This window comes from Hevea brasiliensis, chromosome 5, assembly GCF_030052815.1.
Source record: "Hevea brasiliensis isolate MT/VB/25A 57/8 chromosome 5, ASM3005281v1, whole genome shotgun sequence".
In the NCBI taxonomy this organism is placed as follows: domain Eukaryota; kingdom Viridiplantae; phylum Streptophyta; class Magnoliopsida; order Malpighiales; family Euphorbiaceae; genus Hevea; species Hevea brasiliensis.
This window is the reverse complement of record NC_079497.1, coordinates 11,599,239-11,613,924: the sequence shown is the minus strand read 5'-3', so window position 1 is coordinate 11,613,924 and position 14,686 is coordinate 11,599,239. Positions and strand designations below refer to the sequence as shown.

Below are 14,686 nucleotides of genomic sequence, written 5' to 3'. Positions count from 1 at the left end.
TTAATAATTTTTTTTTTTTTCAAGTGATAAAGCTTGAAACTTAAAAATATGTTTTAAAATTGGGATTACCTATTTCCACAAGCTAATTTATTGGGGTTATGACCAATTTAATAAATAATTCATAAAGAGATTAAAAACACCTTCAAGTATTTTTTTATAAATAAAAAAATCTTCTAATTCAATTTAAAATAACTCACTATATTAATAGCCTATATTATCTCTAATTTCTATCTTTAGATGAAATAGCAAAATAAGAAATAATATTTTATCTTTTAATTTTTTTTAAATCTTCATATTATAATCTTCCGAAAGTAGTTTTTTTATTAATATAGATCATTTTATGTTCAAATTTTATAAACGTACCTAAATCAACTTGTGATTTATTAATAATATATATGAAAAAATTGATATGAATGTGTTAATTTCTTGAAATAACGTGTAATTTTTTTAAAAAATAAAATGTAATTGACAATTATGTATATTTATTTAAATATATAAATTTTCATTGATTTAATATTTTTAAAAATATTTTAAGTATTATTTTAAAAAAATTACTTGTTCATGAATGATTAGATCTTTATTAGTATTAAAAAATAATTATATATAAAATAATAAATGAATAATGCATACCTTTATAAGAGTATATCACTACCATGTTTTCTCAATAGAATAATCATTTTATTTTTTGGTAGTTATTTATCAATGGTTGATAGTGGTAATTTAAATAAAAAAATTTTAATTTAATTTTAAAATTATTAATTTGTCAAGAATAAAAGTGCAAATCCTTTTTTTTTATTGATTACAATTTTTTTTATTTAATTAAAATATTTTTAAAATTTTGCTTTCCTTTAGAGTGGACTAATAAGTATGGGAAAATATAGAATTAATATGGCGACAATTTTAAATGAGATTACCATATTTTATTTATTTATTTATTTATTTATTTATAAATAACTAATATTTAAGAGTGTTTTTTTTTTTTTTTTTTTTTTTTTTTAGTTGTGACTCTAATATATTGAGTTATGGAAATAGGCCCTTCCCTTAGCAATTATCTTAATTTTCTGTTTGTTCATAATTTCTGAGGAAAAAAGTGGATTACAATTTGGCAATTGAAGAGCTCAGATTGGTGAATAGGACCCCATATTTCAGGTAGCTTAAATTTACCATGTTGGATATATTTTTTATTGTTTACTTACTCTCTGATGCATAGTTGTGTCAATTTATGTTTAATTTTTATGATTTTAACGAGTTTATGTGTTCAATAGATTAAAGAAATGATTGATTTGTTTAATAGCTCAATCTCAATTTATTTAGAAATGTGGATATGTATATATTTAGGTAAAGTCAACTCAATATAATCAAATTCATATGTCCTTAATTAATTTTCCTAACATGTTCACTTTATAAGAAGGTATGATCTATTTGATATTTGATTAGTATTTTATGATTTTTTATATAAAATATAAATTTAATATATTGTCATCGATCTCCAAAACTGTAAGGTTTTAAAATTCCAACTCCAGATGAAATCAAATTAATAAAATAAAATCCAGATCCATGAGGATTAAAAACTAACATTTCTGACATAATAAAAGCATTAATGACACTTAAATTTGAAAAGATACATAGAGATAGATTAATGATGGAAACTGAAACAAAATACAATAACTAGTAAATAAAAATCCATTATAATTTGGAAGAGTTACGCCCAGCAGTGGTGTCAAAAACTTTAAGGAAGAAACGGGTCCTGGGGATAGATAACTTGTTCTCAAGAATAGTGCCTAAAGTGGCAATCAGATCTCTCTTCACCTCTTTGTTAATCCCACCCATCGACACTATCTCAGCATATGCAGCTGGTTCTTTGTTCCCATTAAAAGATATGGCCACCAATCCTTTCAGTATCACCATCACAAACTGCAATCATCACCAACTTAATTAGGGAATTAAACAAACTTAAGTATCTTTCAGTTTTCAGATTATAACGCAGTATGACGAAATCCACCATAATCAACGATACAACAGTTGTATTCTAAATCCAGGGAGCAAGCGACATGATCATGTGTGGACATGCATGAGTTGGCAATTAAGTAATAAGAAACTTGAATTGCATTCTATACATGTGTGTATGTTAGGATTTTTAAAAGGAAAGCATCTCTATTTTTACCTATTCTGACTGCGAATGAGACATTTACAGGTGTTAAGAGTTGTGGAGCCATTAAATCTCTCTTTTTGCGCCATTTAGTTTCTTAATATACTTTTATATACATGTATCCAGCCAAAATAGCAAGAAGTGTGTTGCTTATATAGATTTGATAGCCTCTGCTCATATAAAGAAAAGAAGAAAAAGCTTCTGTCGTTCTAAGTTAGGATGGGCCTGCCGACCTAGGTCTAGCTGAATATCTTAAGCTAATTTAGTATGATAATTAGAAAAAAAAAATCAAGTTTAGTATGATAATTAGTATATTCTTCTATGCTTTAAAGTGTGAAATGAAGGAGACAAATTTTGTTTCAGGTCCTTCTTAAAAAAGATGAAAGATTAGAATTTGCACTTGGCTTATATGTATATGGTGTAGACACGAATGATGTCTTACAAGAATGCGATGTGACCTATTGACTGAAACTTCTTCATTTATAACGGTCAAATGGCAGGAGCAGTTGCTTAATTGGTTCCTTCAACCTTCATTTCCACGAAAATGGTTTATCAAATATGAAATGTAATTAAATATTTATTAAAATATTTCTCTTAGGGTTGTGGGACCAATGTAATGGGTGGGTAGCTAGCTAGGTGTCATTTAAGATATTAAGAGGCCCTGCAACGAAGCAGACTTATTTGTCGTTGTTGGCTACTGTGTATGCACCACACAACATTCTAATGCTGCAAATTAATTTATTATTCATCATCTTTAATTATTCATATCTAAATTCCTGAACGGTATGCTCAATATTCTGATGTATTTTCGAGGTGAATTTTATCTTTTACAAACTATAAGGAAGCAAAGAAAAGAGAAGGGAAAGAGAGGATTTACATGTTCAGGTTTTCCGATGATGGTAGCGACAGCCTTGGTGGCGTCGGAGAAGATAGCTTCAGTATCAACATCGGCGAGATTAACGTTAGTAGAGATGTAAAGGCAAGGCATCTTATAGCTTTGCTGCTGTTGTGTGTCTTCTTCGTCTAGCCCTAGCTGCTTTTGTTATATAGAGGGAAAGAAAGTTTAGCAGGCGAAGCAAGGCTATGGTGTTGGGGCTGAGTAGGATGGTCGGTTTATATAGTGGAGGATTCGGTTTATATAGTGGAAGGAATTGTACTGTTGCGGCAAGTGGGAAAACGAAAATATCGTCTACATTAATTTCACCAACCGGGACCAACAATTGCAGCATGATTTGGCACTTGGCGGTTGGCAAGATTACCATGGTTGGACCGCAATCCCATGAAATGACCGCAGCTTGATTTTACGCAAGAGAAATTGGACCATCCCTTGTATGGACCAGCAACCCTAAAAATTAAGGTTTTTTATTTTTTATTTTTGAGAAAATCTTTTTTTTTTTAAATATAACGCAGTATTTAGAAACAGAACTTAGCATTTTAATAAAATTATAGTAATTTTACTAAGACCTTTCATAATATATAAACGCTACACATGCACACTCTACATCAAATATGGAATCCCGAAGGACCAGTTCCTAAATATGCCCACACACTGTTGACCTCAACTAAGGTTACACTGGGACACTCACTAGGCTCACTTCTTAAGGTCTTTCTTTTTTTTGTCAATAGGCACACACATAGCATTCAGAAACAAGACTAGGCAATTTAATAAAATCATGACAATTTTATTAAGACCTCTCATTCTATATAAGCGCTACATACATACACTCCACATTTGACGTGGGATCTCAAAGAACCGAGAAAAGCCTAATAAATGAAGTTGCTGTGTTTTTAGTAATTTACAATTTATTCCATTTTTTTATTTTTAAATATTTTAATATAATTAATAATGCATGATAAAATGGTTTCTTATTTTAATGTTTTAAGGCTTTATTTAAGGTTATTATAATTTTTTTATTATAAAAAGAATGACAGAAAAGTGAATATAAATTATTCCCAAAATTATTATTAGTATAAATAGAAGAGGTTTTTCATAAATTTTTTAAATTAGCATTTTAGTCTTATAATCAAAATAAATTTATGAACAAGTGAGAATTGAAATTGCAGCCAGCAGTCACAAATTTCTTCCATGGCCGATAGAAAAAAGAATAAAAAGCAAAAAAGAAGAAACATTTCTTTTAATCCAACTATGGAATCTAATGTGAAAAGTGAGTTTCCTAATTAACATCACTCCGTTATGGTGACATATATATATTTTATGATATCTTTTGGAACACATGTTTGATGTTTGAACTCAAATGGGGACTTTTAAATTTGGGTTCACAGTGAAAACATACAGCACCATCAGCAAACTGTTCACAAAGCATGTGTTTTCTTAATTTTAGTACGTAGAAATTGTGAATTGAAGTGGACTAAAAATTATATTATACAACAATGATTCTATTTAGATAATTGACAAACCAATAAAAATTAAATACAAGATAAAAGAGAGTTAGGAAATTCGAAATTATAGAGAAATTAAATATTCCCTAATTAAAGAGGAATTAATCTATAGTTGATGTAATAACAAATAAAGATTTTTATTGTTTAAATTATTTCATTATAAATCTAAAGTGTACTATATATAATAAGATTTATATATTAAATATATGAATTTTTCAATAAATATATCAAGCAAATTTTTTTAGTCGACTAGGAGAAAACACAATCACTTGTGTGAACGTGTTTCTCCACCATTAGACTTGTTTTTTATTGAGATAGCTGCTGCCACTTTTACACTACTGAGACAGAACAGAAATCTGACTTTCATGTATTTTTCTTCATTTTTCTCTTTTTGCCTTTATTCTATCCAAATTTTTTTTTAGTTTGACTTTTTTTTTTCTCTTTACAATAATCTAAACTATTCTTAATTTTAATGTTGATTAGCAACTAGTTTTATATTAATTTTAAAAATTAATTATTCTAAAGCATTAATACATTATTATTTTCAAAGAAAGTATTTCATTAATTTTAAAAAATAAATAACACGTGAAAATATTTGATTGAAAACAAAATTTTAAAAAATAAAAACAAAATAAATAAAAATATTAAAATTTTATGAAAAAATAAAATAATAAGAAATTTTACATATCCTTTATCCATCCTTTTTATTCCATCTCACCCCCACGTGAAAATATATATCTAGGCCTAGATTAATTACCTAGAAATTTTTTCTGACCAATAATTATAATAATAATAATAATAATAATAATAATAATAATAATTATTATTATTATTATTATTATTATTATTATTATTATTATTATTATTATTATTTAAGTGAATTCTATGCTAGTTTTCTTCATAATATTATGATTAGATTTGGAGGTGGACGGTCATGGATAGGGCATACCATGAAAAATATCATATCTAAATTCAAATTCGATTAATATTTTTAATATTTAAATTCATTTTAAATTTAATTAAAATTGATCTTTAACTATTCAAATTCACCTTAATTCTATTATTATTAACTGAAAATTATTTGAATCAATTTAATTTTAAATATTTAATTAATAATCTATGTAAGAATATTTTTAATTAATAATTTGTATTTTAAAATTTAGTAATTCTATAAATTATTTTAATTCTATTTATTTAAAATATAATACATAACAATTTATAAATATTATTTCAAAAAAATATATATGTTTTATATTTAACTAATTATTTATATTAATAGGTATGGATAATAGATAGATATTCAAAATATAAAACCTGAACTTATCCCAAACTCGATATAATTTTAAAAATAATTTTTTATTCATTAAAAAATATAATAAAAATTACTGAATCTAATTTACTAAATATTATAAATGAATCATTATAACTGAATCTAATTTATTAAAATTATTATATTATTATAATATTTTTTTAGCTTGTGTTTTTTAATATAAGCTTGTATTAATTATATAGTTGTTTCATTAACTTTTACTTTTTTTTTTTATTTAAATTATAGGCAATCTTAATTAGTTTTATAGGTTTTATTAATAAGATAATTATTCAATAGATTACATCTTTAAAAAAAATGAAAAATTGACTTCCATTTGCTATATTTTATATTTTCTAATTAATTGATATAGTTATATTATGTCTAATCATATGTTATACAATTAATATATTTTCGTATAAGCATGTGAACTCACATACATATGTATTGTTGTTATAATTTTAGTCTGATTTATATGGTTTTTCCTTGGAGCTAATCTTATCTCTTGATTAGCAAATTAAGCAAAGTAATATTTCACGGTTTAAATTTAGTGCCAAACCAAATCATATGCTTGCTCCCTCCACAGCCAAAAGGTTGGTTTGCGCTACAAGATTTTTAAGGATTACTAACGAATTTTTCTATTGGTAATCTTCTAAAATTCATTGGCAATTGAAATTACTAACGGATTTAGTTTGATTGTAATGAACCTCATTTGTAATTTTTTTACTAATGAATTTTAAATCCGTTGATATTTATCAATGATATATTTACCAATGAATTACCCACAAATTCTAAAATTCATTGCTAAATTGATAAAAAATTAAAAAAATAAAAAAAAATCAAATATTACAATCCATTGATCGTTGGTAATTTAAAAAAATAAAAAAGAAAAATGATTTTCAACTAAAATAATAAATTTTATTATTATTTTTTAATTAATTTTTGATATTGAAAACTATTATAAATATGTGTTTTGTATGAATAATAACTATTAGAAATGCATTATGAGACGAAAAAATGTGATATTTGAAAAAGAAAAAAAAAATAAAGATGAGGAAATAAAATAAGGGAAAATTGTATTAATGGAAATGGAAAATATATTATAAAAATTAAAAGGGAGAAGAAAAAAAATGAAAGTGAAGAAATTGATAGAAAAGTGAAGGAAATAAAAGTAAAAAGAAGCAAACCAGAGAAAAGAGATGAAAATAAAAGAAAATAAGAGAAAATAAAAGAAAAGAGAAGAAAATGACGATAAAACAAGAAAAAAAATGAGAGAAAAGAGAGGAGAAAATAAAAGGAGATAAAAGAAAAGAAAATAAGAGAAAAGGGAAGAAAATGTGAGAGAAAAGGAAAGAAAATTAGAGAAAATAGAAAAAAATGATAAGGGAAAAGAAAAGAAAGCGAAAGAAAATAAGAAAAAATAATAGGGTAATGAGAGAAAAGATAAGAAAAATTAATTAAAATGTAAGAGAAGAAAATTGTTAAATGAATGACATGATAAAAGGAAGGTAGTATTTTTAGGTATGAATATGCAAGTTATTAACAGATTTAGCAATGTATTGCAAATGCATTGCTAAATTTAAAAAAATAAAATAAAAAAACTTTTTTCCCTTCAAAAATTACCAACATATTTAAAAAAAGAAAAAAAAAACAGGATTTTTTCTTTAAAATTATCAATATATTTCAAAATCCATTAGTAAATTATCAAAGGAGTTCGAATCCATTGGTAATTTAAACACTTATTTTATATATATATATATATATATATATATATATATATATATATATATATATATATATATATATATATATATATCTTATAAATTATTAACGGATTCGAAATCTTTGGTAGTTTGATCAGTAAATTTTTTATATCCCGTAAATTATCAATAGATTTCAAAATTCGTTAATAATTAGCATACTTAAAATTTTTTATTCTCACAAATTACTACTAAATTTTGAAATCCATTGATAATTTGGATACTAAATTTTTTTTTTTTTGTCTCACAAATTATCAATGAATTTCAAAATCTTGTAAATTTTTGTAGTGTTGTTTATTTTGGTAAGGAAGAGAAAAATTAGAACAAACTGTCACCAAACGTGAGAAACACCAACTATTTTTAGAGCCATTATTTTAGTGACCTTAAAGGCTTGCAGGGTGTTTGGCCAAACAAATCAGTTTATAAGTTATTATTTTAAGTTAACTTGTTTGTTTAACATATTTTTAGAGCTTCGAAATATATATATATATATATATATATATATATATATAAGTTGGGGGAGGAGTTTTTTATTTTGATACTTATAAGTTAATTTGACAAAATATTTTACTGTATATCCTTATTTAATTTTATAATTTTACTATATATCTTTATAATATTTATTCTCATATTCATGCTAAAAAAATTATTTTCCTATAATAATTTAAATAAATTATTTATATTAATTTAATTAATTAAAAAACATATTAATTTTAATAAAAATATTTGTCTATAAAATATTTATTTGTTTAATTTAAAATTAAATTATATTGTAATATGATTTAAATACATTTTGATAATATTATAATAAAATATTGAATTAATATATTTATTATTTGAGAAAATAATTTAATACGCATTTTAGTTATTTTAATAATAAATGTACTTATAAGCTGATTTTACTAAAAGTGTCAACTGCTTATCAACCACTTATAAAAATTTTAACCAAACACGTAACTGTTTAAAATTTTAAATACTTATAAGCTCAAATTAACTTATAAAATTGCGATTTTAATTTCGTGTATTATCTTATTTTGTGCATATTATGATAATTTGTTTAGTGACATTAATCTGAATGTTAATTCAATTAAACATGAATTGTCAATGAATATTTAGGACAAGTTATTACCACCAAACTCAACTAGATAGTATTGTTCACTTTAGTCTATCTGACCTTACGAATTTGTCCTTTGGCCTTAAACTTCTTTAAAATTTGAAAGCATACAATTCAGAGTAAAGGGTCATTTATCTTATAAACACATTAACCTTCTCTTTTTTTTTTTTTTTTTTTTTTTATGCAGGATTGGGCTCATTCTTGACCTCTCTTTTGTCTAGAAGCTTGCTAGCATACAAGTTTACCAATGGCACCTTGCTTCCAACACTCACCCTCGTTAGTCGTCGTGGCATTATAAGCCCACCACCTTTCGCTTTGATTTGTCCCTAAACCAACATTATACTAAGGAAGATTCAGTTTTGATACTATAATTGTAATGACCTTGCCCAATTAAATAATATTATTCACTTTAACCTACCTGATTTCATGGATTTGTCCCTTAACCCTTTCTTTGAGACTCAAAAGTGCATTATCCAAGGTAAAGAGTCCTTCTTTTAAGCACCTTAAGCTTCTCATTCCTTTTTGACGTGCAATTCAATTCATTCATGTCTCCTCCTTTGCCTAGAAGCCTGCTAACGTAACCTTGCTTCCACGCCTGCCTAATTGATCATTAGGATGTTACACAAGTGTTAAAAAAAGGTATTACATGTTTATGACAAAGTTAAGTCGGTTATTAATATTTAATTTGGGTTCAATTAAATCTTTAATGTCTTAATTTTGGTCCATTTTAATCTAAAAAAACATACGGTGTTAATTACTATTACTCTCAAATGTCAATTGTGTTACTAAAATTCCAACCTCACTTCACTTCACTTCACTGACTTTCCAACTATCTTTACCTCCAACAATATCATCAATGGAGTCTCTCATCCTCCAGCTCCACGAGATCTAGCTATGTTGTTTATTTTGGTAACTTTATCCAATGTCTCCTCCTCATTCTACATCGACCTTTGCCTCATCATCTCCTACCCTTCCCTCCTCCACCTAATATCCCAAACCCTAACCTTTACCGTCTCTTCCTTTATCTCCTTTGACTTTATTATCTCCAACATCCCTTACATTGCCCTCCCTTATTACTGCCTCTCCCTCTTTAATAACATCCCTATGGTCATGCACCTAAGGAGGTTAAATAATATGGCACTACTAAGTTTATTAACCGCATCTCCTAGAGCAATCAAACTTGCCTTATTGTCAAGGATCTTGTCACTAGCTACATTTTTATTCTCGAAAGCGCCTCTCTTTTGTGTGTGGCTAGATTGAGCGTCGCTGATGCTGTCATTTCGATAGATAAGGAACAATGCAGGGTGGAGAATTTGGAGGTGATTGAGATTAAATTACACAAGATTATTAAGTTGAGTTAAATGGTTAGGGTCTTGAGGGAGAAAATGAAGTTGGCTATGAGGAAAGAAGAATAAGAAGGTGGTGGCTCCAACCATGGAAAAGTTAGGATTAAAGCTTTGAAAATTGAATACAAAGCAAAGTTGGCAAATATCCAATAGGGAGGTTGTTTGAATTAATTAAGAATAATAACGGGTCGAGTATTTTTGGATATCTGATTCGATCAAACTCTATTGGGATAAGTTTATCTACTATATGTATAATCAAGTTTAAAATAAGTTTAAATTTGAAAGATAACAGCATGTTAGGTTCGAGTCAAGTTCATAACTTGTGTGGTAGATACTATTATCTTAACCCATTTATACAAATCATTAATTAAATATATTATTTTATAATAATATTTACAAATTTTGAATATTACATTTAAAAATACAATTAAAATATTTTAAATATTATTAATTTTGAAATATAAATCATTAATAAAAATATTTTTTATATAAATTAATTATAATTCATTAAAAATTAAATTGATTCAAGAATATTCAAATTACGATTATTGAATTTGTAATAAATATGGATATTTGAAGAGAAATTTTAATCATGTTTGAATGTTAAAATTATTAATAAGTTCAAAATATCTCATTGGTGACACTTATCATTTCCAAAATCAATGGTAGATAAAAGAGAGTAAGGACTATTTGGTTCGCACACTGAAATCGAAATCAGTATTAAAATTGGAATTGAGCGAAATCGAAAATGAAATAATAAATTTTCATTTATATTTGGTCCACTGTAGAATCGGATTCAAATTCCTTTTCAAGCATTTGATTTGTGTAGATAAGCTATAAAACCAATAAAAATCAACTTAAAATTATTTTATATATTTTTTACTTTAATTTTAATTATTATATGAGAATATAAAAATAATATTTTTTATTTTTTTAACTTGAATTAATTATAATTATAATTATAATTATTCAATTTTATTTAATTATTAGAAAAAATAAAAATAATGTATTTTATCTTTTTAATTTAAATAATTAAAGCTAATTATATTCAAAATTTTTTATTTTAATTAATTTTATGAAAATATAAAAATTATGTTTTTACTATGTATCATTCTAATTAAGTATAATTAATTATAATTATAATTTTTAATTTTAATTATTTATATGAAAATATAAAAATAATAGTTTTATATTTTAATTATTATAATGGTAATTATAATTTTTATTTTTAATTAATTATTTCAAATATAAAAATATTATTTTTTATATTTTCATTTTAATTAATAATATAAAAATATGAAAATTGACACATCTTAATAATTATATGAACAATATTAAGTATTTAATCTTTAATGAGATAATAATTTTTATTTTTATGTTTAATTTTCAAGTTAAAAAGAGAAATTATGATTTTATTAATTGTGGAAATCTGATTCATAATTTGTGAGTGTGGAAAAGGAAATCGTTTATATTCCTGAAACAATTTTTGGTGAGCTTGACTAAAAAAAAAATCTATCACATCAGGCAGCGCAAGAGGGAGACATTTCGACATGGACGGCCACACACGTTGTTAGCATTAATCACGTTTTTTTAGTGTGGAGAACGCAGTATGACTTTATATTATATGCCTTGCATTAAGGCTCCTGCGGTATATTCACCTTTAAAAAAAAAAGTGTGGAGAATGGAATATTAATTTAATATTAGTTTAATTTTAAGACAAATTATTAGGGGTGAGCATTCGGTTCAAACCGAGTCGAATCGAATCGAACCGAATTAAAGTATAAAATTCAAACCGTAAATTTTAGAAATCGAACCGAATCGAACCGAAATGGATGAAAAATCTAATTGAACCGAATCATTTTTATTTCCGTTCGGTTTAAACCGATCAATTTGATTGTTTATTGATTTTTTAATTTAGACTTATTTTCAAGTTATTTGATCTAATTTTAACTTTGATTTGAACCTAATAACTATTAATCAATGAAATTAAACAATTAATATATATATAATTAAATATAATTCATAAATTTTTCATAAAAATAAATCAATTCAAAAATCAATTCGATTTGATTTAGTTTGATTTGACTATATAAATTACTATTTGGTTCGGTTCGATTCGGTTTAACTGAATTTTTTCTCTTCAAAACTGAACCGAACTAAAATAACTGAAATTTTTATAATGTAAAATCAAACCGAATCAATTTAATTTTAAAACTGAACCGATTGAACTAAATTAACTCGATTCGATTCAATTTTTCGATTTGAACCGAATTCTGCCCAGCCCTACAAATCACAAGTTAAAATTTAAATTTTGTAAAATTATAGTTAGCCTTTGTGTTTTTTCTAAGAAATAAATTATTTTATGAGATTTGATTCCGTTAATAAAATGGTTATTCCATTTAAATTTACCATTAATTCACTTGCATTCCTTATAATTTAAAATAATTATGTTTCTTAATTTTATTTTATTAATAAAATAGTTCTTTAATTTAAATTTTGTATTTAAATAATTATTCACTTTATATTTAAAAAATTATAAATTTTAATGTTATAATTAATTATAATATATAATTATCTAAATGTAAAATATTAATTAAATATTTAATTAACTCTTTGTAACATAAAAGTTCTTAAAAATAAAAATATTTTTGTTAATATAAAATTATTTTAAAAAATATAAATAATTATTTATTTATTAAAAGAATCATTGTAAGTAAAATTAATTTTTTAAAACATTATATATTCTAAGATATATAAAAATTTTAAATAACATATTGTTTATTTATTAGCTATTTTTTAACAATTTAAAAGAAAGTACATTATTTAAAATTTTAAAATATATTATTTTTAATGAACTTTTCGTATTTTATATTTTAATAATTATATATTATTTAAATAATTAATAATTATATATCTATTTATAATATATAATTAATTCAAAATATTAATGATTACTTAAATATAAAATTTTAATCGAGATATCATTTTGCTAATAAATTAAAACTTGATAAATGCAATTGCTTCAAATTGAAGAGAGGGTAAAGGAATTAACGATAAGTTTAGGCAAAGAGACTATTTTTATTGATGAAATCAAATTTCACAAATTAAATTATTTTTAATAAAAAAAATTAGGTTATAGAGTTTAATAAGCCTAAGGAATTAATTTATAATTTATTCAAAATTTTATACAGTGAAAAAAATATGTAATAAATTATAATATAATTAAAATAATAATCATTATATATAAAAATTACATATAATTATAATAATTTATCTCGATTCATTTCTTTCGGGGCTAAGTGGTGCTTCATCACTATCACTGTACATCACAATTCAACAATAAAAGTAATTAACAATCATTAGCGATTATCTTAATTCCTATTATTTTATTATTATTGTCGTAAATAAATTAAATATTAAAAATAAAAGTTATTATTATCAAAATTATTTATTTTTAAAATTAAATACGAAAATCAAATATTTATTTAATTATATTATATTTTGTCATACGAAATATACTCTTAATTATAGTTATAATCTTTTTAATTTTTTAATAATGTAAGAATCTATATGTATATAGTTTATTTATTTTGTTTTCATTGACTTAATTATATACAATTCATACATGAAATACAAAGTCTTGTAAAAAAGTAATTTTTTTTTATTATTCAATTTTAACTATAAAATATTATAAATTTGTAATTTAGTTTTTCAATATATTATACAATTAATTTAAAAATAATGAAAAATATATAATTGATGTGTATTTTATGATGATAACAAAAATATTAAAAATTAAAATTTTCCTATAAAATAAATTTACGTTAAAAAGGTTTCATGAGGGAAATTTAAAACTTCATAGAATAGGAAATTAAGAATCTCATATTTTAAATGCATAAAATTAAATAGAAATTGGAGAGAAAACGTCCACACAGATTGAGCCATCACTTAACAATAATTCTCTGGCATTGGAGCTTGCAGGACCATTTTTACACCCAAAATGACTCTTCCCTTTCCCCCGTGCTGCGTGTCACGGGACCGGAGTTCTAGCCCCGTGCGGCACCTAGGTCCCCCTTGGCCAGGGCCCCTAGGTCAACCTCCTCCTATCTGGCAAGCTCGCATAGGCCCATATAATAAGCATCTTCGAGGTTTCTGGCACGTACCTGTATATATTCACACTAGTTAGCTCCATAGGGTAAGAGACAGCTTGTGACGGCCTTGCCAACTGCCAAGAATAGGAGTGGGGAACTTCTGAACCTTTACATGCGGCAGTGGCGTCCACCAAACCCACGATGTTCAGCCGTGGCACCGATTCATGTCCATCACACAAAAGTATCCTCCATTATCCAATATTGATCTATTTAAAGCTTTGATTTAATGGTAAAATTGAGATCCGGAGACTTGAATCGTGTGTTTACTCATGAAAAATTAGCATAGTTTTCTAAAAAAAAAAAAAAATTGTCAGACAACTGAAAATTAAAATTTTGTAATATTTAACCTTTTTTCATCCGTATAGGTAAAAAATTTTATCAAAATAATAATCTAAGATATTTTTTATTATATTGCTTCTTAGAATTGTTTAACAGTTCACTTAGTTTGTTTAATCAACTA

General features: G+C 24.5%; 1 protein-coding gene across 1 annotated transcript; it reads right to left on the bottom strand.

Annotated features, from left to right (window-relative positions):
- Nucleotides 1-1,522: 1,522 nt before the first annotated feature.
- Nucleotides 1,523-3,267, bottom strand: LOC110650961 (uncharacterized). The gene is made up of 2 exons (XM_021806129.2): nucleotides 3,027-3,267; nucleotides 1,523-1,914 (listed from the first exon to the last, which is right to left on the bottom strand). The coding sequence occupies exons 1-2, from the start codon at nucleotides 3,135-3,137 to the stop codon at nucleotides 1,687-1,689; spliced, it is 339 nt and encodes a 112-aa protein (XP_021661821.2). The 5' UTR covers nucleotides 3,138-3,267; the 3' UTR covers nucleotides 1,523-1,686.
- Between the last annotated feature and the right edge of the window lie 11,419 nt (nucleotides 3,268-14,686).

Bases quoted from the DNA above. Each gene is read 5' to 3' on its own strand.
- LOC110650961 (XM_021806129.2), bottom strand. From the start codon at position 3,137: ATGCCTTGCCTTTACATCTCTACTAACGTTAATCTCGCCGATGTTGAT. The intron at 1,915-3,026 runs GTAAATCCTCTC...TGATGATTGCAG, and splicing joins TCATCGGAAAACCTGAACAT to TTTGTGATGGTGATACTGAA.